General features: G+C 42.1%; 2 protein-coding genes across 4 annotated transcripts in view; one reads left to right on the top strand and one right to left on the bottom strand.

The window, feature by feature from the left end:
* Cog5 (component of oligomeric golgi complex 5) overlaps positions 1-23,438 on the bottom strand; it is a 293,171-nt gene that overhangs the window by 36,345 nt on the left and 233,388 nt on the right. For all 3 annotated transcript variants that reach the window (XM_021179459.2, XM_021179458.2, XM_029484711.1), the window contains exons 17-19: positions 17,070-17,173; positions 9,829-10,066; positions 3,315-3,391 (exon numbers count right to left, since the gene is read on the bottom strand). In XM_021179459.2, coding sequence (XP_021035118.1) covers positions 3,315-3,391; positions 9,829-10,066; positions 17,070-17,173 — 419 coding nt within the window. The remainder of the gene's footprint in view (positions 1-3,314; positions 3,392-9,828; positions 10,067-17,069; positions 17,174-23,438) is intronic.
* LOC110307256 (60S ribosomal protein L36a-like) lies at positions 4,415-9,557 on the top strand. The gene is made up of 3 exons (XM_021179528.2): positions 4,415-4,461; positions 5,640-5,743; positions 9,134-9,557. The coding sequence occupies exons 1-3, from the start codon at positions 4,415-4,417 to the stop codon at positions 9,472-9,474; spliced, it is 492 nt and encodes a 163-aa protein (XP_021035187.1). The 3' UTR covers positions 9,475-9,557.

The following is a 23,438-nucleotide window of genomic DNA, read 5'->3' as shown; positions in this document are numbered from 1 at the left end:
GCTCATACTGAGATAGGGCCTCGCTGTAGCTCATACTGAGATAGGGTCTCTCTGTAGCTCATACTGAGATAGGGCCTCGCTGTAGCTCATACTGAGATAGGGTCTCGCTGTAGCTCATACTGAGATAGGGTCTCCTCGCTGTAGCTCATACTGAGATAGGGTCTCGCTGTAGCTCATACTGAGATAGGGCCTCGCTGTAGCTCATACTGAGATAGGGTCTCTCTGTAGCTCATACTGAGATAGGGTCTCGCTGTAGCTCATACTGAGATAGGGCCTCTCTGTAGCTCAAGCTGCCCCTGAGCTCCCTGAGTGAACACTGGAATCACAGGCATATGGTGCCAGCCCAAGCTCTAAATTACAACAACAACAATAATAAATCCCAGGCAAGCTCTGTGGTACATTCTTATAATCCCAGAACTCAGGAGGTTGGGGCGAGAGGATTTCAAGTTCAATCCTGGGTCAGATAGTGAAACCCTACCAGGAAAAATAAACAAACAAAGCAGAATTAGGAAAGCCCCACATCCTCTTACCATGTAATAACATGGTCAAAAGCCTAACAGATCTAGATTGACTACTACTCTATCAAGAGCTAGAGAGGGGGTGGGGGTGGGGGTAGGGGTGGGGGGCTGTCCCTGACTTTGTTGTCTGCCTGTGGATCTTGTTCCCTACTGGGCTGCCTTGTCTGGCCTCAGTGGGAGAGGATGTGCGAGGGTGGGCTGGTAAGGGGAGGCAAGAAGTGGGGAGAGGAACAGGAGGAGGGGCTGTAATGAGGGGGATACTGGGAGAAGGTGGGCTGTGGTTGGGATGTAAAGTGAATAAATTAATTTATGGAAAAAAGTATAATTTTAAAATGTATGGATTGGTCAACAGTAACTTTTGATTCTCTAAGTAGGTATAAGAAGAAGTTATCCAAGCCTGACTGTTCTTTCGGCATTCTTTTTCTCATATAAACATGGGGAGAGTTAACGGGACATTTCCCATCATAAGTGGATAATCAGTCTTACATAAAACTTATTTTCAGATTTTATTTTTCCAAACTGTCACAGAAATGTCAAAGTACTGAGGTAAAAGCCATCCTACCTCAGCAAAAATTAAGATCAGCACTATTTTAGTATATATACAACAAAACCTAAACATGAAAACAAGAGCCTAGTTCTAATGTAGCAAATGAACGTCATGTCAATAGTTTTTTCTCAGATCTTTACCAAAAGCTACTTGACAATGCCCTCAGAATGTTTACTGACCCAGCCTGGGTATCATTTGATCCCGTGGCACAGCCTACTATTTGTAGTGGTTTAAATGAAAATAAAATACCCTCCCGAAAGTTCAGATATCTGAACATGTGGTTCCAAGTAAGTGGAGCTTGGGGAGGTTCAGGAGGTGTGGCCTTGCTCTAGGCAGGCTTTGAGGTTAAAGCCCACAGCACCCCAGCCTGCTCTCTCAGACTCTGTCTCCTGCCTGCAGCTGTGGCTCCGCCTCCCTGCTCTGATGGACTCTTCTCCAGAACCATAAACCAAAATAAACTCTTCCTTCTGTAAATCCTTAGTCATGACGCTTTATCACAGGAACAGAATAGTAACTAATAAACCGTATCACCGTCTTACTCAAAGGAAATGACTGTACAGTTATTTCAATGTGATTATTTTTACAGTTCACACAGAAGAACAATAGATTGGTTACCCTAGACCCTTACAAATTTTCAATTTAGTGCAGAACTGGAATTTAACACAATACTTAGAGACTTATTTATTTATTTTAAAGAACTTATCAGATCTAAAGAAGGTATTTAAAAAATACAGAAGATCTCCCGTGACATTTTCTTTTTCTTTTCTTTTCTTTCTTTCTTTTTTTTTTTTTTTTTAGGTTTACTTTTTCTTTTCTTTTCTTTCTTTCTTTTTTTTTTTTTTTTGAGACACGGTTTCACTGTATAGCCTTGGCTGTCCTGGAACTCACTTTGTAGACCAGGCTGGCCTTGAACTCAGAAATCCTCCTGCCTCTGCCTCCCAAGTGCTGGGATTAAAGGCGGGCACCACCACTGCCTGGATGACATTTTCTTGCAATTGTGGACATACATGCAGTGATTCTCCACTGCAAAACAAGCAAAATTCAGGCTGTGCCACTGGCACTGAAAAAGTAATTCTGTTGACTAGAAATGGGCAAGGTAAGGCGCACACATGGTCCCTGTCAGCAATCCTGGCTCCCTACACGGCTATGACAATGGCTTGATGATGTGAGAGAGCACAGCCTTCATTGGGAGGGCATACTACTGACTAGTTTCCAAGACTGAGCCATTTTCAGAAACACATTTGGTCAGTGTGTGTAAAAGCCTTCCATGCAGCATGCTGGACTCACAGCATTGTTATACATGTTTACTATTAAGATCTTTCCAGCCTATAGGGTTGGCCACATTTTTAGTGTGAATATTTTCTATGAGTTATTACGTGAAAAATCTGGAAATCTACGGAATAAATAGCCGTATGAGCACCACTGGTGACCTTATGTTTTAGCATCTACTACTGAAGTCTGCGTGATGTTTTCAGAACAAAGTGTTCCGTAGTGGTAAGTTGCTGTATTTTAGACTATGCATATGAACTAGCGCACTATCCCTCCCTTTGACCTGGTCTGTAGGAAGCTCAACCCTAGACCTGGTGGTCAGCTGAGCTCAGCCCATTCTGCCTGAGCTCCCTCGCCCATTCCCCAAGCTCACCACTGAGCTGTTGTAGTCAATAGCTGTATGTTTATATTATAGTCTATACTTTTCAAACTAGATTGGATTGAAAATGTACTTGAACAGCTGGGCCTAGTGGTGCATACTTTTAATCCCAGCACTCTGGAGGCAGAGGGAGGTAGACAGAGATCCTGAGTTATAGGCTAGCCTGATCTACAAAGTGAATTCCAGGACAGCCAGGGCTCTGTTACACAGAGAAACCTTGCCCTCCCCCCCCCCAAAAAAAAACAGAAAAGAACAAAAATGTACATGAATAAAATTTTCAGAAAAAAACCCATGCCTATATTATAGTGCATTTCCCAGTGTTTCTGCTTAATATGCTTCTGGCAAGAGTAGGAAGTTAGAAAGCACACATCAGCTCAACCCATGAATTAAAATTCAACAGAGAAAACATACATTTCCACTATGGTATTAGCTACCGTATATAATGCTAGAAGGTTCTCTGATTTAAACAATAACTTCTAAGATGATCCATCTCATAGTGGAATTGTTAGAATATAAAATGAATGTTGACGATGTTGTAAAGGAGGAAAGGACTGACCTGCTAGTAAGATGACTCGCTTACAATAAAAGAGTAAAGTCTCACCTAAATGACCTCAGCATCCGATAGGACTTTCCCAGATCCGACACTCGCCTGCAAAGGGGGCCCACAGCCAACTCCATCTAAAACATGAAAAGACAGTCCATAGCTTTATATGTCTGACTCTGAAGGCTGGACCTGTCACATGATCTGTATTTGTCAGTTTTTCCTGAAATGAACAATGAAGAGAAGAGTGACTTATCTGGGCTCATAGCTTCTGAGGTTCAGTCCATCATGAAGGCATGGAGGGGCACAACAGCTCACCAGGTGGTGGTCAGCAAACACAGAATGCCTGTGCTGCTGGCATTCTTCCTCCCCTCTCAGCTCCAGCCCAGCTGTGGATGGCTGGACCTAGCTCAGGGAAGGCCCCTCCCTCAGGTAACCCACTCTGGAAACCCTCCTGTGCTTTACTGACCTCCTAGGACATTTGCAAGCCAATCAACTGACAGATTAACCATTACTTTACCTCAATCCAGACAAGTTGTGATCTTTATAAACTTAATGTTAGCTGCTATGAAACAAGTTCGGGAAGCCACTTAAGTTTATTAAAAAGTAAAGACTTTAATAACATTTCTTACTAAAGAGGCCCCAGATGAGATATTTTGATGCTGCTAAGTAAGAGAAGAAGGTCAAATTCTGTCTGTGATGGTTTGAATATGCTTGGCCCAGGGAGTGGCACTATTAGAACCTGTGATCTTGTTGGAGTAGGTATGGCCTTGGAGTAGATGTGGCACTGTAGGTGTGCACTTTAAGACCCTCATCCTAGCTGTCTATAAGCCAGTCTTCCACTAGCAGCCTTCAGATGAAGATGTAGAACTCTCAGCTCCGCCTGCACCATGCCTGCCTGGATGCTGCCATGCTTCCCACCGTGAAGATAATGACTGAACCTCTGAACCTGTAAGCTAGCTCTAAATATATGTTGTCCTTTATAAGACTTTCCTTGGTCATGGTGTCTGTTCACAGCAGTAAAACCCTATCTAAGACACTGTCTTAGTTGAAATATCGAGAAAAAAAAAAAAAAGCTTTCTAGACTATGCTCTGTATTCTATGTAGGCATTGCAAGTCTCCAAAGTCAGTAGAACTGATGAAAATGTTTACCAGTCAGTATGGTCCAAGTGATTATAAAGTTTAGCTCTCAAGATTTCAGCGCCACGTAAGTGGCAGAATTCTAAACTACAGTCACTATAAGGTGACCTAGTCTTAGCTCTGTCGTAAGTCAGGTGGAGATGATAATACGTGCTTGGTATAATTACAGAAGTTACACGCATAGGCTCTGCTTGCATGACAAAGAAGTACTCAGTGCTAAGTTGGTGCTGACACATGGCTCAGGGGTTAAGGACTCTTGAAGAGGAGCAGGGTTTAGTTCTCAGCACCCACATGGTGGGTCACAACTGCTTGTAACTCCACTGCCAGGGATCTGGTGCCCCCTTCTGTGTTCCACAGGCACGCAGATGGAGCATATATATACATGAAGGCATTTTATATGCTCAAACACATAAAATGAAAACAATATAGGTCTTTAAAAATTCTGAAATTATCAGTATTTAATTTTTTCTTATTTAAACTATTAAATTAATCTGTCCCCATGCAAGAAATTAGCAAATGTTGGTTTTACTTCTTTTTATTTTCCTGCTTTGACTGGAAATTCTACTTGACATTAACTGGCTCCTGGTTCTTTATCTACCACATGCTCATTCAAATTGTTTGCAATTTCTGGTACACAGAGGAAACTGGTCCTTCGAGCTAACTAAAAAATGTGCTCCATAAAAAGGCAAGGCCGCCAGGCGGGAGGCAGAGGCAGGTGGATTTCTGAGTTCGAGGCCAGCCTGGTCTACAGAGTGAGTTCCAGGACAGCCAGGGCTATATAGAGAAACCCTGTCTCAAAAAACAAAAACAAAAACAAAAACAAAAACAAACAAACAAACAAAAAAGGGCAAGGTTAGAAAGCAGCTGAGGGCAAATTATTCCCCAATAGTGCAGTGTCTTTATTTAAGAAACACACAGGGAAGCAAGTCACAGGATCAGCGCCCTCATGAAACAGCACTCAGCACTCCTTGCCAATGGGGGCCCCAGACGCTTAATCAATCATCATTTGTGAAGCAAGTTCTACTCCCCTCCCCCCCCCCCCGACTCACAGCCAGGTACCACGTTATATGTGAGCATGAGGTAGAGAATTAGAAGAAGATTGTCTTTCGTTTAGGAATTCTCATATTTAGTGAAGGGTTTTTTTTAAATGTAACTATTCAATAAGATCATAAGCCATGTATAAATGTGTACATGAACACACAAATATCCATGCCCAAATAGCTTTATGATTTTGCTAAATGTTAGGTGTGCTGCTGAAATAGATACAGTACGCATACAGAAGCCCACAGACTGGTTACTAGGCCATGAGAGCGCACAGAGAGGCGTGCAGCGGGATGCTTTCGTGTTAGGTCAGTGCCGATCTTCTGATACTGAAGACTCAAAATAAACACCAACATTCAGAATAAACACTAAGTCTTAAGGGGAAAATCTTACATGATTAGAAAACTCTAGAATATGAAGGCTAAAGAAATAAAAATTTAAAGAAGAAAATGCCAGTGTTCTTGCTGACAAGATAAGAACAGCTGGGGACCACTGTTCTCAAACCCAAGTCAGGGCTGATGGGCTAGTCTTCGGGCCCTGTTGGGAGTTTGTTCCAGAATGGAACAGTTACTCTGCACTGAACACAAGTAACTACGTAATTGGCCACAAGCTTCTGATTGGCCAAGTCTATCCCACCAATAACTGTGGTGTGCATATACGGGTTTCCAAGCACATGTTCTGTGATGTAATTTCTATGACATATTTTGGTCATCTCTTTCTTCCTATTACCCTTATGATTCATTATATTCAAAGGTCAAGCCAAACAACCTTTGACCTAGCCCTGGAGTAAGACTAAATGTTAAAACAATTAAATAGCAATGGAAAAGTTCCTGTATGAAAGATTATCGCCTCAAATGACTGTGAGCTCCGTGATGACACAGACAGATTTCAAAGGCTAAATCTTTCAGATAAATTTTTAATCTATAATGACCCCCGAGGGACTGAAAAGTCATTTCCCTTTAAACACTGAAGTCCATGCTTGAAGGCAGAGTACTGTGCTGGAGGAGTCTGCGGGGTTACAGATGGACGCTCGGTGGTAGGCCTCTGGGCTGCTGCCCCGCCTGGCTGCTGCTCAGTACCCACCAGGCACTTGGTCAGCCACCGGACACACCTACATGTTTCAGGGGCATTTGTGCCCTGACAATGGTCAAGAGAAAAAAGGCAAGAGGAGTCAGAACCAACAGTGGTTTGCTTTCCTTTCTAACTCACATTTTTGAGGCAGTATGGGAAAGATAAAAATGTATCCTTAAAGGGCACCAGAAAATGTATGAATAGAAACTGCTAGGAGCATCAGTAAAGAATTTAATTCCAACTTCAATATCTGTCCTTTTCCTTGGAGGAAAAAAAGAGAGCTGAGTGAGGCTCAGGGGGATGGCACTTCAGCAGACAGTGGGCATGTCTGCCCTGAGTGGGATTAGGCAGAACCCTGCGGGCGTGGACAAGCTCAGGGCTTTTTGAACTGCTGAGTGATTAGTGTAGACAAAGAGGCAATGTGGTCCCAGCAGGAAATTAATTACCTGTAGGAAGCCACCTCGTGCTCATGACCTAATTCTTAGGGGACCTATGCCGGGCGGGCGGGCAGGCACTTCCCTCAGTAAGAGCCCTCCAGATGGCAGCCTGCACTGCCTTGTCTCTGCACTGGCGCCCTGTGGAGGTCAAGATTGTTCCAAGAGTCCTTACGATGCTTCACTTATTGTCTTTACCGCTAAACTTCATGTTTAGCAAAATCTCCCCAAATTCCTTCTCTTGGCCTTTTCTTGAGCTCTGCTTTCAGCCAAACAGCAGGGACTTTCATCACAAGAACCCTTTTCAAAGACACAGAGAACCCTGTGCTCTGGATTCCAGTAACCTCAGTGGCCTGGTTTAATTGTGATTACAAATCGACAGACCTTTCAGTTATGAGCCAGTTAAAAGGCTCTGGTCCCCAACGGCTGGCTGCCTGTGAAGCAGACACATTTCAGGGAAATGTTATTTGAGAGTTTTGACTAATCCAGACAAAACATTTCCAACCAAACGGGACTCTGAAAGCTGGGGTTCACACACAATTACAGTTTTGATCTAGTGAAATCAAAACCCCAGTTCAAAGTTTAATTAGAAAAACAGTGGAGTCCTGATTCTGACCTTACACCCGGGAAGGGTTTCTAATACTACTGGACGCAAAAACCACACTTCAACGTGTCTTTCCTGAGCCAGGCTAAGAGGAATGGTAGGATCTTGTTAAACTGGGACACATTGTGGAGCAGCAAACCAAGGGTAGGTACAGGGGCTGAGCCTCCACAACTAAACCCCGACTGCACAGCTATAAAGTCCACTCATCACAGTGAAAACACCGTTTCTAAACACAAGAATCTGTCAAACATAAGTAACAGAGTATCATTTATCCTAAGGAGGAAATGGCTTCAGAAGGTAATATGTCTTTAAAAGAAAGGGGCTGGGGGACAGAGATACAATTCTGAGTGCTGCAGCTCACCCCACCACTGGAGGCTGTGCACTGTGAGTCAGGGTTAGCTGCAGTGGGGGGCTGCCATCCTTCAAGAGAACACATCCATTACAATAAGCAAGCCTCCCTCTCCTACCACACTCACTCTGGCCATCTCCTGCTCAGCTGCCACTCTAATTGGACTTGAAGTGCTGCCTCCAGGAAAGTGACTCAAGGACCAGCTGGAGAAGAATGCAAATAAGCTGGTGGGGGAGGGAGCCGCAGAGGAGGAGGAGGAGGAGGGGAGACAAACAAAACCTAGGAGAGGGCCAGGAGACAGACCTATCAGAGGTATTTTTAAGGAGTAAGACAGGTCCTTGGACACACGGACACAACTGCCTCCCGTAAGTCGTTATTCAGAGAGAAGGAAGGTGACGAAAATGGACAAGGTGAAGCCATTTGAATGGGAGCATTTAATTTCTTTTCTCACATGTACCTTTTAAAGGTACCTTTTCCAAAGGAAGGTTGATTTTGTGTAGTTTCACAGCCTCATTTGGGGAATGAAAATAACTGCTTGATCAATTACAAGCCAGGAGCTTTTGAAAGCCAGGTTTGGGCTGTAAGTATGCTACGGGGTGGGAGCACCTGGCAGCCATGACCCTGAGCAGGAGGCCCAGGGCATGCTCTCAGACACACGGGGACTCAGTGCTGACAGGAGTAACTATCTGTAGTATGTCCAAGGACGACCGGGCAGACTGCAATGGAGACTCCCATGAATGACTACTGAGATTAGTAAAGCCAACAGCTTTGAAAGGGTTAAGAGCTGGATTCACCCTTGACCTAGTCACCTGCTTCTGAATCTTCTGAGGACACTGGGGGCTTAGGGCGTCTTCTCTGCTTCTGATTCCTGAAGGGGTAGGAGGAAGACTCAGGTAGTTGGGGGTAATTTTAAGGCTAGCCACAGGGGCAAAACAGTACTGCACTTAGTGAAGAACCCAAAAAATCAGGCAGTATCTTCAGGCCCCTGCCTGTCTCTCACGGAACACAGATGCTCACTATCCGGGCTCCATTCCTGCTGTTTACAACATCAGCTCATGGCATACATTATTTTGAGCAAAGTAAACCAATGATTATTATTGGCTTTAGGGAGATGAGAAAATAGAAATAATACAAAGGGTTGCTTTATTGTGACATAAGATACTTTGCCTTAATCTTGAACAATCAAAGATGATTTTTAATTTTGTTAAAAAGAAAAACAGCTTTTTTTTTTTTTCCTGAGCTGATAGCGCTCCTTCGAACATAGTGAATGTGCCTAAGACCTGCTGGATATTCTGCAGGAAATGTGGGAAGCACCCACCCCACAAAGTGACACAGTACAAGAAAGGCAAGGATTCTTTGTATGCCCAGGGAAAGCGGCGTTATGACAGGAAACAGAGTGGCTATGGTAGGCAGACCAAGCCAATTTTCCACAAAAAGGCTAAAACTATAAAGAAGATTATGCTGAGACTGGAGTGTGTTGAGCCCAACTGCGGATCTAAGAGGATGCTGGCTGTTAAGAGATGCAAGCATTTTGAACTGGGAAGTGACAAGAAGGGAAAGGGCCAAGTGATCCAGTTCTAAGCCGATTTTGTTTTGAAGACAATAAGATCTTGACCTTTCACCCCCTTTGATTGCAGTTGGCCTTTTGGGAGGGAATCAATTAAAAGCTTCCAGAAACTAAAAAAAAAAAAAAAGAAAAAAAAAGAAAGAAAAACAGAAACAGTATTTGGTACAATATTTTAAAACTCTTTTGTGTAGTGAATTAGTTTTAGGTGGGTCTTCTTTTCTCTTTAGCGACGTGAATAGTTAAGGTACTGATGTTAAGTGAATAGTTAAGGTACTGATGTTAAGTGAATAGTTAAGGTACTGATGTTTACTTAACAGATAGCAGTGGGGCTCAAGCATTAGTTCCCTTGCAGCAATGCATCAATTTACCTGTGCAAAGTCAACAGCGAGTCGCAGTTTCCCACCTTCACCAAGAGGTCTTATGAGACTGGCATTGCGGATAAAAAGCTCAATGGCTCTTTGGGCAATAGCTTCAGTGTTGTCAAAAACAAAATCCAAGCATTCAAAGTGTTTAAAGTAGTCATTCATAACTCTGGCAATGAAACCTTGTAGCTCTTTCATGTACAGGGAACAAGGAACATCAGGCTTTCCTGAGCTGCTTGATGCCCTATAAAAGGGAAAAAACAAATTTCAGCATTGATGCACAAAGCTACAATCTTAAATATATTTTGCCCCTGGTTACTATTTCAATCCTGTGCAACTTATTTTTCCTATTAGTGATATAAAAGCATCAATTTTGTTTTGTTTTGCTAAGTATTAAAGAAAATAAAGCAATGTTTAAGTTGTATTCTTTTTTTTTTTTTTTTTTCCTTCGAGACGGGGTTTCTCTGTGTAGCCTTGGCTGTCCTGGAGCTCACTTTGTAGACCAGGCTGGCCTCGAACTCAGAAATCCGCCTGCCTCTGCCTCCCGAGTGCTTACATTTGTGTTTAGATCCTGTGAAGATTACTTAAGGATTTTAGCATGCTTTTACTTAAAAGATTGTGAAGAATAAAACACAGCTATCTGTCTGAGATGAATCACACGCTGGCCTTTCAATGTCTGACGCAGCTTCCAGCTCTCCGTCCACTCCTATGTTTTGCCTGGTAAGTGAATGTGTCAATAATAGATTCTGAGATGACATTTTACACTTTTCAAGGGCAGAAAATGCTTGGTGGCAGTCTCTGCTCTTGCAGTTGATCACATCAGTCCAATGGCAGCACTGTGACAGAGGGACTGGTTGTGTAACAATATGCAGTATGCAATTTTCCCCCTCCAGATGAGGTTTGGAAAGGCTTTAATTTGGAACAGTAGATGATACCAGCTGTGCTTCATGATATTCTATTTATAACTTATAAATGTTTACAACTGCCCTTTAAAGAATATATTCAAAGAATATGAAATATTTATAGGGAGGAGGGGTTATACCGAAATTAGAAATCACCTGATCCTAGCTAATAGATGAGATCATTGACTATATAATGCTGAGTTTTGTCCAAAAAGCAAGGGAGATGTTTCCAACTTCTGAGAGTGATGCAGAGGAAATGGAAATGGTCTAGATGAACACCAGCCATGGCTGAAAGTCTCTGAGACAGAGAGCAACATGAACTTGATAACCTTCACAGCAAAGAAATGGCAGCTATAATCAGAGGTCTCCCACCTCCAGAAGAAGACAGAACTAGGGGAAGCTCCAGAGTACGAAAGGCTGTCCTAATGACAGGGGGCTCCCCACCAGGTCCACAGTACAGCGTGCTCAGGCTCAGTGTCTTGGCAGGGTGCTGTGTGCTGCCTGAGCAGAGCCCCTCTGGGTCCTGATGGCAAGCACCACATGGGATTTGTCTTCACCAGATTCAGGTCACTACATGGCCTATTTTCATTCAGGTGCGTACCAGGAGAGAGTGCTAAGTGCAAAAATAAAATATTTTCATATCCATTTGTTTATTTACGGAAGAGGCAGTAAACATAGTGACATTGTATACAGGGTAAAAAGATAGAAAAAGCATCTAATAAACACATCAATCACAGTAAACTCGTATTTATTCCTTTTATCTAGCTAGAACTTTATACCAGTTTAACCAACATCAATGCATTACCCTGGCTGCCACGCCCTAGGAACCACTGTCTGTTGTTATCATTTTAGGGTCTGCAGGTAAATAAGAGCATGTTTGGTTTCTGTGTCTGGCGTATTTTGACATGGTATGTCTTCCAGGGTCATCTGTGTTGTGGCAATCAGTAGTGATTCCTTTTGGACAGCTGACTACTGTTTCATCTTGTACCCACACTACATTTGCTTAGCTTGTTTATCTCCTAGACAGACACATAGGGTGGTCCCTCCTGTTCTGTCAGTTTATACAATGCTGCACTGAACATTATCTGTGGATGTACCACTGATGTCATACCACACAAAACATACGTAGAAGTGACACTGAAACATAGAGCAGTTGTACTTTTACCTCTTTTGTTTGTTTTGGAGGTAGTGCTTTATGTAGGGCAGCTGGTTTGCCTTTTGCCCTCCAAATGCTAGGATTAAAGGCATGTACCACCAGACCCAGCCTGTCTTTTTAGCTTTTTGAGGCACCTCCATATAGCTGTCCACAATACATATGGTAAATCACATCCTCGTCAACAATGCCAATGTTTACAGTTGCCCGTCTCTGTAATAGCTAACCTAACCATTCAAAAGTTGCGGCCTTAATCAACATTTTTTTGCAGTAATGTGTGTGTGTGTACATGTGTTTTGTTATTTGTTGAAACAGAGACTCATGTAGCCAAGGCTAGCCTTGAATTTGATATGTGGTCAAGAGCTCCTGGACTTGACCTCTGTAAAGGCAGGCCTGCATCATGGCCAGTTTATTCTGTACTGGGGAACGAGCCAAAGGTACACACTAGGCAAGGACCAACCGAGTTACAGTCACTCATTTGCAAATTCTTTTTTTTTAAATCTATTTATGCTCTTCCTTCACTTTTAAATTAGGTTATTCAGAAGTTTCCTCTGTACTGAGATTCTGTTCTCAATCTCTCCCTCCCTCCCTCCCTCCCTCCCTCCCTCCCTCCCTGGTTTGTTTGTCTGTCTTACAGCTTTGGGACCAGCCCCTTCCATGGCTTTCCCTGCACACTCCTTCTCCTCACCCACACCTATCCCCTCTCAGTGGCAGCCTCTGAGGTGCAGAGGCTTTTGAGTCAGTGCAACCAATCGCTTTCCTCTGCTCTTTATTTTGCTGCCTGAGCTTTTAGGATTAGAGAAGAGACCTGTGCAGACAGGTGTCAGGGCTCTCCTGCATGTTCCCTCCAGGTCCTGCATGGTTTTATACACTGTGCAGCACTAACGTATCTGATGAGGCGTGAGGTCCTGCGTTCCCAGCAGTGCACTGAAGAGACCGTCCTTTCCCACTATGTTCTTGGCACCTTTATTAAAAATCATTTTATAAAACTGGACGAATTTCTGGGCTCTCTATTCTATTCCACGGGACAACGTTTCTTTTCATTTTTAATGCCAGTAACTTACTATGATTCTACAGCTGTTAAACCATTTTAAAGTGTCTCTCGCTTAGTCCTGTGTGTGTGCGTGTTTGTGTGAGTGTGTTATGGTAAGAGCCAGTGTACATGGAGCCCCTGGGACAACTGTGATGTTGATCCTCATCGTCCATCTGTTTGACACAAGGTCTCTGTGGGAAGCTGAATGGTAGGCCGCCTTGTTTGTGAACTTCGGGGATGCTCCTCTTCACCTCCAATCCTGCTGCTGGGATGACAGGCCCACGGTGTTCAGGGTGTCCCAGGGATTCTGGGGATTACAGCTCACGCTTGAGCAGTAGATGCTTTCCCAACCGAGCCACCTCCCTAGCCCTCAGTTACTTTGAGGGATAGATTAAAATCAGGAAGTGTGATGTCTTTGGCTTTGCTCTTTATCCTTAGGTTGCCATGGCTACCCAGGGCTTTGAGTTTTAGGATTTGTTTCTTTTTATTTCTATGAGAAAACATTGGAATTCTAATAGTGGTTAGAAATAATCTATAGATGCTTTGGTAGTACAGACATTGTTACCTAGTTTAAGATGTTTTGAATTGGATTTGTGATTTTTTCTGTGTGTGCGCAGGTGCTTATGTTGCACATACACAGAGGAAAACCTTGGGTGTCATTCTTCAGATGTCTACTGTGCGTGCATGTCCACAAAGCTCTGAGTGTGTGTGCAGGTACATGTTCACATGGTGAGAATTTTCTATCTGTGTCTATCAGACACACTGACCTGTACTGTCCTTCCTTGCAGTTCCACCATTCCATGAACATGACTCTCCCAATGAGCTTCTTCAAGCTTTCAGTTAGTCTGTGGTTTCAGCCTGCCAACCTTTTAACGCCATGGTTAAATTAATAGATAAGTAATTTTTAATTAATAGATAAGTAATATTTAAGCTATGCTAATGGGTTTCTTGTTAATTTATTGTATAGCTAGTCCCTTGTCAGCTTATATAAATGCCACAGGCTCCTCCTGTTGGTTCTGCATCCTGATTTTACTGAACTTATTAGCGCTAGCCATGTTCTGTCTTCAGGGGTTTCTCAGCAGTCACTACATCTTTTCCTAAGGAATGCCTTCTGTTCCTTTTGCTTCATTGTTCTGGCAAGGGACGTCAGCATTGGACACAGGTCACAAGAGTGGCTTCTGGCTGTTCATCACTGAGTAACCATGACCTTGTCACATGTGGCCTTTTCTGTGGTGAGATGCATTTTTTACAGCTAATTTCTTAACTAAGAGATGGCAAATGCGGCAAATACCTCTGCATTTGATGAAATGATTATACGACTTGTGTGCGCTGTTCTACTGTAACACATCTACTGATATATCTGTTACGTTGCCCTTGCATCCCAGAGACGAGTCTCACTTGGTTGCAGTACCTGAGCCTTCTTAAATCTTTGAGTCCTGTTGTATTTGCTCTGCTAGGACGCTGCTGAGGAGTCTGCCAGTGCTCAGCAGGGCACTAATCTCTCAGTTTCTATTCTTCTCCTGTCCTCATCTGGCTTTGGAATAAAGTGAATGCTGGCTTTATGAGAAGAGGACATATTCTTTGTTAGTCTGCTTCTTGCAGTTTGAGAAGAAGCCATAACAGTTCCTTTTTAAGTGGTTAAGCTTCATCCAACAAGCCATTAGTTCCTGCACACTTCCTTGATGGGAATATGATTCAATTTTGTCATTCATTCTGTTCTGCTCAGATTTCCTGTTTGTTCCCGAGTCTGTGTCATGTGTCTAGGAACCCATATACAATTCCACAACTCGTGCAATCGCCCAAATTCCTACAGCAGTGCACATGGGCTCCCTTCCGCGCCTTTGCCAGCTCCTATCTCTGGACTGGTTTTGTCTGTTTTGTTGTTAGGTACTACCATACTGTGGCTGAATCTGGGACCTGGTGGACACTAAGCAATGCTTTAGCACTACCTCCCAAGCACTTTTCCTATTCCCACCTTGTATTTATTAGACACAGTCTTACTAAATTGCCAAGGCTGGCCTAGAGCTTGCTCTGTACCCCAGGCCAGCCTTAAGAGTAGTGATCCTTCTGTCATTTATCTGTGGACATTCTATGATTTCTCCTATTAAACTCTTATACCACCATGGCAGCCGTGGCACAAATCTTTAATCCTAGCACTCGGAAGACAAAGCAGGTGGATCTCTTGGAGGCCAGGACAGCTCTACAAAGCAAGTTCTAGGACAGCCAGGGCTATATAGAGAAACCTTGTCTCAAAACAACAACGACAACAATAAACAACAACAACAACAAAGAGATATATAATACTGTTAATTTTGATGTTTTTCTTCCTAAATTTGTTCAGGTTATTTTTATGGTCTAAATGGAACTTTCCATGGAAAACATCCCATCTCTATGAATGTGCATTTTATATATGTCTGTTGGGTACATTTGTTTTAAAGTATAGCTCAAATCTCTGTACATATGATCTGCCTGTCATTGAAAGGATTATATTTTTGTTATAATCAAATTCTTTAAAGATCTGTTTATATTTAGGTGTTTTGATATCAGTTGCATATGTATTTTAAATATCCAGTTAATAAGGAGACTCCTTTATCATTTTATAATGATCTTCTAGATTGTATTTTACAAGTTCTGACGGAAAACCTATTTTCATTAGCTATAGCTGTTCCTGTTCACATTTTGGTCGCCATCAAATGGAATAGCATTTCCTGTCTCTTTCTTTTCAGTTCTGTATGTTCCTAAAGCTGAGCTGGGTCTCCTGTGAAGGCCAAATCCACTTGGCCTCTCGGATTTTTTTTTATATTTCTTCTAAAGCATCACAAAATCTTTCTCTTACTCTGGAGGAGTATACATCTATTACTCAGGAGGAAGACGGATTACAATTCATAACAGTTGCAAAATCACAGTTATGAAGTAGCAATGAAAATCATTTTATGGCTGCAGGTCAGCACAGCATGAGGAACTGTGTTAAACGGTCCCAGCATTAGGAAAGTGAGACCCACCCCCTAAGGAAAGACAGTGCTTACGAATATGGTGACATGAAGATGTGTCACATGAAGTGATCTGTTCAGATGCAATGATTTCACTGGGTTGTAGAAAATAGCTTATTGGAACACGTTCCAGAAGTGTGTGCTAGTGTAAGTGAAATATACTTCAGATGAAATTTAAGATACATGCTATCAAATCTCCTTGTGGATTAGAAGTCTGATTTAAATGTACTAAAATACAAACAATCTTAGCTAGTAAAGATTAATTTCCCCAGTTACTCTCAAGCCTTGAATAGTATGTTCTCAACAGGTAGTATAGGTAATCCAGAGTCTTCGTAACAATAGTGCTATGCCGAAGCTGAAGTTTAAGTTAAGCATCCTCACAACTGAGAATTGGTGGATATGTATTTTCATGTAACCAGACTGGTATGCACTGACTTTCCTTAGAGTGGTGGTTCTCAACCTTCCCAGTGCTGGGACCCTTTAATACAGTTCCTCATGTTGTGGTGACTCCCAACCAGAAAATTATTTTCATTGCTACTTCATAACTAGAATTTGGTTATTGTTATGAATTGTAGTGTGAATATCTGCGTTTTCTGTGAAAGGGTTCCCAAAGGGATCAAAACCCACAGGGTGGGAATGATGCCATAGAGGGACGCAGCCACTCCTACAGAGATCCGGGGCTCTTCTCTCACTGCCTCCTTCCCCACCCAGACTCTCATCAAACAGGACTCTCCTTCTATTAAACATGAGAAACTCTGAGGAAGGACACATCTTACAGGACTGAGAGAGAGCTTGCTCTCAAAGCCAGGTAAGAGTCAGAGGAGTCTTCAAGAGGAACGTCATGCTTGTGCCAGGTGATCACACAGGTCAGGAAGAGGCCATCTGTGAGAAGGAAGGCGATCAGGAGAGGAAGATGGCACAAACCAACCAATCCTGAAGCACAGAGCTAAGTACAAACCTGCTGCATCTCAGTAAGCAAAGAGAGAGATGATGGGAACCAGAACAAAGATAATGTGGTAATAGCATTCACAATGGAAGAGTAGGAGGCAAGGAGCCAATGCCATCACAAGAATAAAGCCTGGTTGGCAAGGAGCTTGGAGAGTAGGAGGAGTAGGGAGTGAAGAATCAAGGCAGTGAGGACTAGTAACAGCTCTGAGGAAATGCTTTACCCAGAAAAATCTTCCTGATGCATGGTGATGATTATGGCCTCGATCGCATCTGCCACTGACGTCAGCAAGGGCTGTATGGCATTCCCCATAAGATCGTGAATTGTCTAACAAAGAGAAAACGGGAAAGAGAAACAAAATTAGAGAAACTGACACAAAGAAATCTGAGGAAATGAAGTGAGAAACATTTTGACTAACAGTTTTCATATTCTATCACAGTCAGACTATACATAGTTTAACTAAGAGAAGTGTGTTTCTCGCCCTAGCCACTAGCAGCAATGGCTTAGAAAGCTTAAAATACTAGGAATACAGCACTGAAAACTTCCAGCTCCTCCAATCATCTCACTCCATCAAAAGGTTTAATGGGTAAATGAGCCCATGAGAATGTAAGCCATGCCAAGGAGCAGACACAGGCCATTCACAAAGCAAAGAGCAAACCAGGACATTTTTTTGTTGTTTCTCAAAAATGTAAAACAAGTAATTCCTTAAGAACCGAAATCTTACGTGATGGTTTGTCTATGCTTCGCCCAAAGAGTGGCACTATTAGGAGGTGTTGACCTTGTTGGAGTACGTGTGTCATGTGGGTGTGGGTCTTAATCCCCTTGTCCTAGCTACCTGGAAGTCAGTCTTCTGCTAGCTGCCTTTGGAACAAGAGGTGAAACTCTCAGCTCTTCCAGCCATGCTCCTGCCTTGATGATAATGGACTGACCCTCTGAAGCTGTAGGCCAGCCCCAAATGTCATCCTTACAAGCCTTGCCTTGGCCATGGTATCTGTTCACAGCAGTAAAACCCTAACTATGACACCTTCTCATATTTTTTTTCACCAGAGTGAACAGAGGAAAACCACTGGTGACTCCTACAGGGTGGAACAGTAGGCAATTCACAAGGTAGGTTTCTGGGGAGAATTCCATGTCCGTGAGTCTCATTAATCTATGCAGTAATCTCCAGCTAGGCTCGCCAACTCTCTTGGTTTCTCTCAAGTCTCAAAAGCTGCTGACTACTAAATCTAACCAATCTGCTCCCAGGCAGCAGCTGGCAGGGTTTAGAGACCAGGAAGAGAGGAGGAATGTGTTACCAGCATCTAGCAGCAGACAACGATTCTGCGAAACACCCTACTGGTTAGATCACACTCCAGAGATCTACAAGCCAAAGCAGCCATGCTGCTTGCGTGGAAAAATGTTTGGAACCACTGGTTAGCCTGTGGAAGATATCAGGGCTTAGTTAAAGGGTTTTGGTTTTGATGTGCAGATACTGACCAGAATCCTATAAACACCCCAAATCAAAAACTGGAGGCACACTACACATGCTTCATGGTGACTAAGGTCACATGACAGGTGGTCATGGTTCAAAATAGTTGAAGCCAATAAGAAAAGAATATGGGGGATAGCTATTCATTAAGTCTCTACATGACATCTTTAGGCCTTCATCTGTCAAGATAATAAACATACACACAGCTGTGTATACAGACAAGTATGTATGACCCAGTCTGCAGTCTAATGATACAGATGAAACATGATAGTAAATTAAATATTCAAAAGAATGTTGTAGGATGGCACAGAGATTTTATCACATGCTGAAAAGATATGAACAATAAAAAGAAATAGTGTCTGAACTGAATCTCTGACAAATAGGAAAGAACCAGAGAGAAGGATGAGACTGGGAGCACGTGTCAAAGCTACAGGAGCCCGAGAATGCTGGTCTACCTGGGGAACCATAGGGCACAGAACAGAGACTGGAAGTGCCTGCCTCTAAGAGAGAAGCAGCTGGGGTGTGCTCGAGGTGGGTTGCTATAAGCAAGGAGTTTATCAGGAAGGGATGTAGAGACTAGTGATAAAGTACTGTTAAGATTTCAATTTAGAAAACAATCATATTGGATAGTAGCCTAAGGGATTCTACTGGAGGCAGGAAAACAATTATGAGACTGCAGGAGATACCAATGCCAAATGAACTAATTACACACAGCGAGGATGGAGATGAAAAGTCAGTAGGGCTTTGTAGTTAGATTTGGAAAGGTGAAGAGATTTAAGAGTGCGCGTGTTTGTTTGTTATTTTAATATTTAGTCACACTAATGACTGAGCACTATATATAAAAGCAGCACAAGTTGATTTGGGGATATAAAGAAAAAAGACAAGTTCAGTTAGGCACAAGAATTAGAAATGCCTATTTGAAAATGTATTTGGGCTGTTATGTAGGTACCTACTTCCTGAGATGTTTTCATTAGATTTAGTAGTCACCAGCTTTTGAGACAGGAGAGAAACCAAGAGAGTTGGTGAGCCTAGCTAGAGATTACTGCACAGATAAATGACAAATGCCACTTAAAAAACACAAATAATAGGTGACCTTGGAGGACTAGAAGGAGGAGAGACATTAATTTAGTATTCAGTATTTAGTATACTTGATATGGTAGGTAATTTTACTTAGAAATAAGTTATTTCTCCAAAGAATTTTTACTCTCTTTAATTTATATCATTCATGAAATAATTTATACATAGAGAACCTCAGGCAAGTTCAGAAGGCCGTCCAAAGCTGTGGGTAAACAAGTCCAACAGCTGAGACCCTTCGTATGTCTGCCCCTACTAAGGCTGACACTGCACTGGGAAGAGAAACTGAAGGGACCTTAGAGAACAGGAGAAAAAAAGTAAAGGCCATCTTTAAAAGGCTGAGTTTTTTACTTATGATATGGAGAAGCATCTAAACTGAAAACAAGAACACCCACTCGAGAGCTTAGGAGACCCAAACTCGGGTAGTTTCTGAGAGCTGCAGAACTCTAGGGTAAACGGGTGGAAATGCAAGCCTCCTATGTTTCATGGTGTGGATCTCAGGGGACCACAGTAAGGACGGGCAAGGATAAGTGATACCCAGAAGGAAATAAAACCATATAGTATTCTTCTTAAACATTTTCTGACCCTCTACCTCTCTTTCTCATTCCTCATTTGCACTGGTCCCCTTCCTGATACCAAATGGTCCTCTGTGACAAAGCAATATTCTGAAAATCTCTCTTACATTCTAAGAGACTGGATTTTTGTTGGACCTCACACCCAGAGTTGAGGTCCTTGAATACATCTTGAAGTCACTTCAGACTTGAGACTGCTAGTCTGCTGAATACTCAGCTTGCCTTGTGGGGCCTAAGTTAATGCAGAGCTGCAGTCTGCTCTTCCATGCACTTCGACCCAGATAATGCATGTGAATCATCTGCTGAAAGCAGCAAATGCAGAAGTGGAAAGCAGCTTCCTAAAATCTACCATAAAGGTCAGGAGCAACAATGTGTGATTATTGGTTGATAAACAGTGAAGTTTGCTGTCTGAGTCAGCTCGAGCCAGTGCTCTGATTTCCATGAACTACTCCATATCCTTTCCCATGTGGTACTTTTTATGCTCTACAATAAGTTACAGATTAAAACCCTTTGTCATAGAGAGATACAGACACAACTAACACTCATAGAAAAGACACAAAGGCAGACAAAGGCAGACAAGCATATATAGGGTCAGACACATACACAGACACATAGAGACACCATTCACACACAGGAACACACACACAAAATGGCAGACACAGACACGAACAGATTCATAGGACAGTCTTCAGGCAGGCACACATGCAGACTCATGTGAAAGAGAGACTGAAGATAAAGGACACAGGGAGCATGAAGCAGAGAATTCAAATATAAACTCCCTCTTGGTTAAATGACTCCAAGAAGTAGTGATTTGATGGCTTTCTTTCCTGTAAGAAATTATTACTATATAAAGTCTGCACAGTCCTCATATGTATTGTATTTATGTATTTATATATTTCACACATACATATATATATAATTTAAACTGACACTCTGCATAAGATAATGCTGAATATTGTCTTTCTTGCACTTCCATTCTTTTCTCTTGCTCCTCCCCTCGTCCCTGTAGACCCCTCACTTTACATGACCAATCTTACTTTCATGTAATATATGTATGCATATTTGGCTCTAATTCTAAATACGAGAGAAAACATACAATATTTGCTCAATTCTGGCTAATTTTGTTTGGCCCAATGATCTCTACTTCCACAAGTTTTCCTGAAAATGGCAAATTGTTTTTCTTATGGATAAATAAGACAGTGTTTTCTTTCTCTTCTTATGTATAGATGGGAATCGGGGCTGGCTCCTCATCTTGGTGACAATGAACAGTGCAGAGATGAACGTGGCTGTGCACGTCACTCTGGGGCTCACTACTTCACATTCTTGAGTGTGCGCAGTAGCTATGGCTGAGCTTTGCAGCAGCTCTAGCTTCCGTCCCCTTAGGAACCTGCATAGCAATTTCCATAGTGGCTCTCACAGTTCACATCCACTCCTGTAAGGGTATGAGGGGACCTTTTTCTCTAAATCTTTATTAGCACCGGTTGTCACTTCCCTTCCTGATGACCATTTTGATGGGAAGAGGATGGAATTTAATGTAGGTTTTATTTGCATTTTCCTAATGGCTAAGGATGTTGAATATTTTCATATATTCATCAGTTATTATATCTTTTAATTCTTTGCCAATTTCATGCATGTATATATTGAACTTTAGTCATTTTCACACACACCTCATTTCTTACTCACTCCTTGTAGCAGATAAGATTTGACTACATTTGAGTTCTTTTGAGAACTGTCTATCCAATTCATTTCTTCTCAGGATGAGTTTGGTAGTGTCTTTCAATTCTACTGTATGGAATGTTTGAGGGACATTGATAGATCTTTACAGGTCTGCTGAAATTCAGCAGTGAGTCTGTTGGTGTTAAGAGCTTCTTTGTTGGTAGACTATTACTGTGTCAATCTTGTTGATTATTGCGGGCCTGTTTAAGTTGTTTATATGCTTTTCACTTAATTTTAGTAAGTTGCATGCATCTATAAATTATTCATTTTTTTCTATGTGTTGCTACTGTGGATCACAGAGTTCTCTAAAGGCACTCTGCACTCCAGTGATCCTCTACAGTATCTATGTCTCACATCTCATGTATGGGCTTTCGTCTGTTCTCAGTCCAGCTAAGAATCTGTCAGCACTGTTTATTTAAAAAAACAAAAAAACAAAAAAACAGGCAGGCATGGTGGTGCACACCTTTAATCCCAGCACTCAGGAGACAGAGGCAGGCAGATTTCTGAGTTTGAGGCCAGCCTGGTCTACAAAGTGAGTTCCAGGACAGCCAGGGCTATGCAGAGAAACCCTGTCTTGAACACCCCCCCCCCAAAAAAAAACCTCCAAACAAACAACAACAAAAACAAAACCAATTCTTCCTTCTACTAATTATTTCTACTGTTCATTTAGCCTCCAGTTTATTAACTTCTGCTCTGTTCTTTTTCATACCTTACTGTCTACTGCTCTGGGGTTACCTATTCTTGTTTTATAAGACCTTCAGGTACATCACTATGTTGCTTACTGAGCTGCTTTCAATTAGCACTCACAGCTATGAATGCTTCTCTTAAAACTGCCTTTGCCATATCTGAAAAGTTCTTTTTTTTTTTAAATGTTAGTTTTTACATTGTTCTTTTTTTTTTTCTTTTTTAAGTTTTATTTATTTATTATATGTAAGTACACTGTAGCTGTCTTCAGACACTCCAGAAGAGGGTATCAGATTTCTTTACGGATTGTTGTGAGCCACCATGTGGTTGCTGGGATTTGAACTCCGGATCTTCGGAAGAGCAGTCTGCGCTCTTAACCACTGAGCCATCTCGCCAGCCCCCTGAAAAGTTCTTATACCTGGCTTTCATTTTATTTAATTCTATCAACTTTAGACATTCCTCACTGATTTCTTCAACAGTCCATTTGATCATTCAAGACAGTATAATCAGCCGAGAACACTGGTTCATGCTTGTAACCCCAGCAATTGGGAGATACATTCAGGAGGATCAAGAACTCAAAGTCACTGTACAGAGCAGGTGTGAGGCTGCCATGAGCTGCACAGACCCTGTCAGAGAAAGATAATGACAGACATCCCACTCATCTCCATGCTCTGGCAGTTTCTGTGGTGTCTTTTTCTACCCATCTCCAGTTTTACTTTATATTTATCTGATAAGATTCAATAAACCACATGGGTTATTTTCTATTATTTAAGACTTGCTTGTTGTATCCTAAGATAGAGGAAGTTTTTCAAAGCAATTCCACTAAAATCAGGGACTAGACAAGGCTTCCCACTTTCTTGCGACCTATTCAATATAGTACTTGAAGTTCTAACCAGAGCAATTCGACAACAAAAGGACATCAAGGGGATACAAATTGGAAAGAAGTCAAAATATCACTATTTGCAGATGATATGATAGTATATATAAGTGACCCCAAAAATTCCACCAGAGAACTCCTAAACCTGATAAACACCTTCAGTGCAGTAGCTGGATATAAAATTAACTCAAATAAATCAAT

This window comes from Mus caroli, chromosome 12, assembly GCF_900094665.2.
Source record: "Mus caroli chromosome 12, CAROLI_EIJ_v1.1, whole genome shotgun sequence".
In the NCBI taxonomy this organism is placed as follows: domain Eukaryota; kingdom Metazoa; phylum Chordata; class Mammalia; order Rodentia; family Muridae; genus Mus; species Mus caroli.
This window is presented reverse-complemented; position numbering and strand designations above follow the sequence as displayed.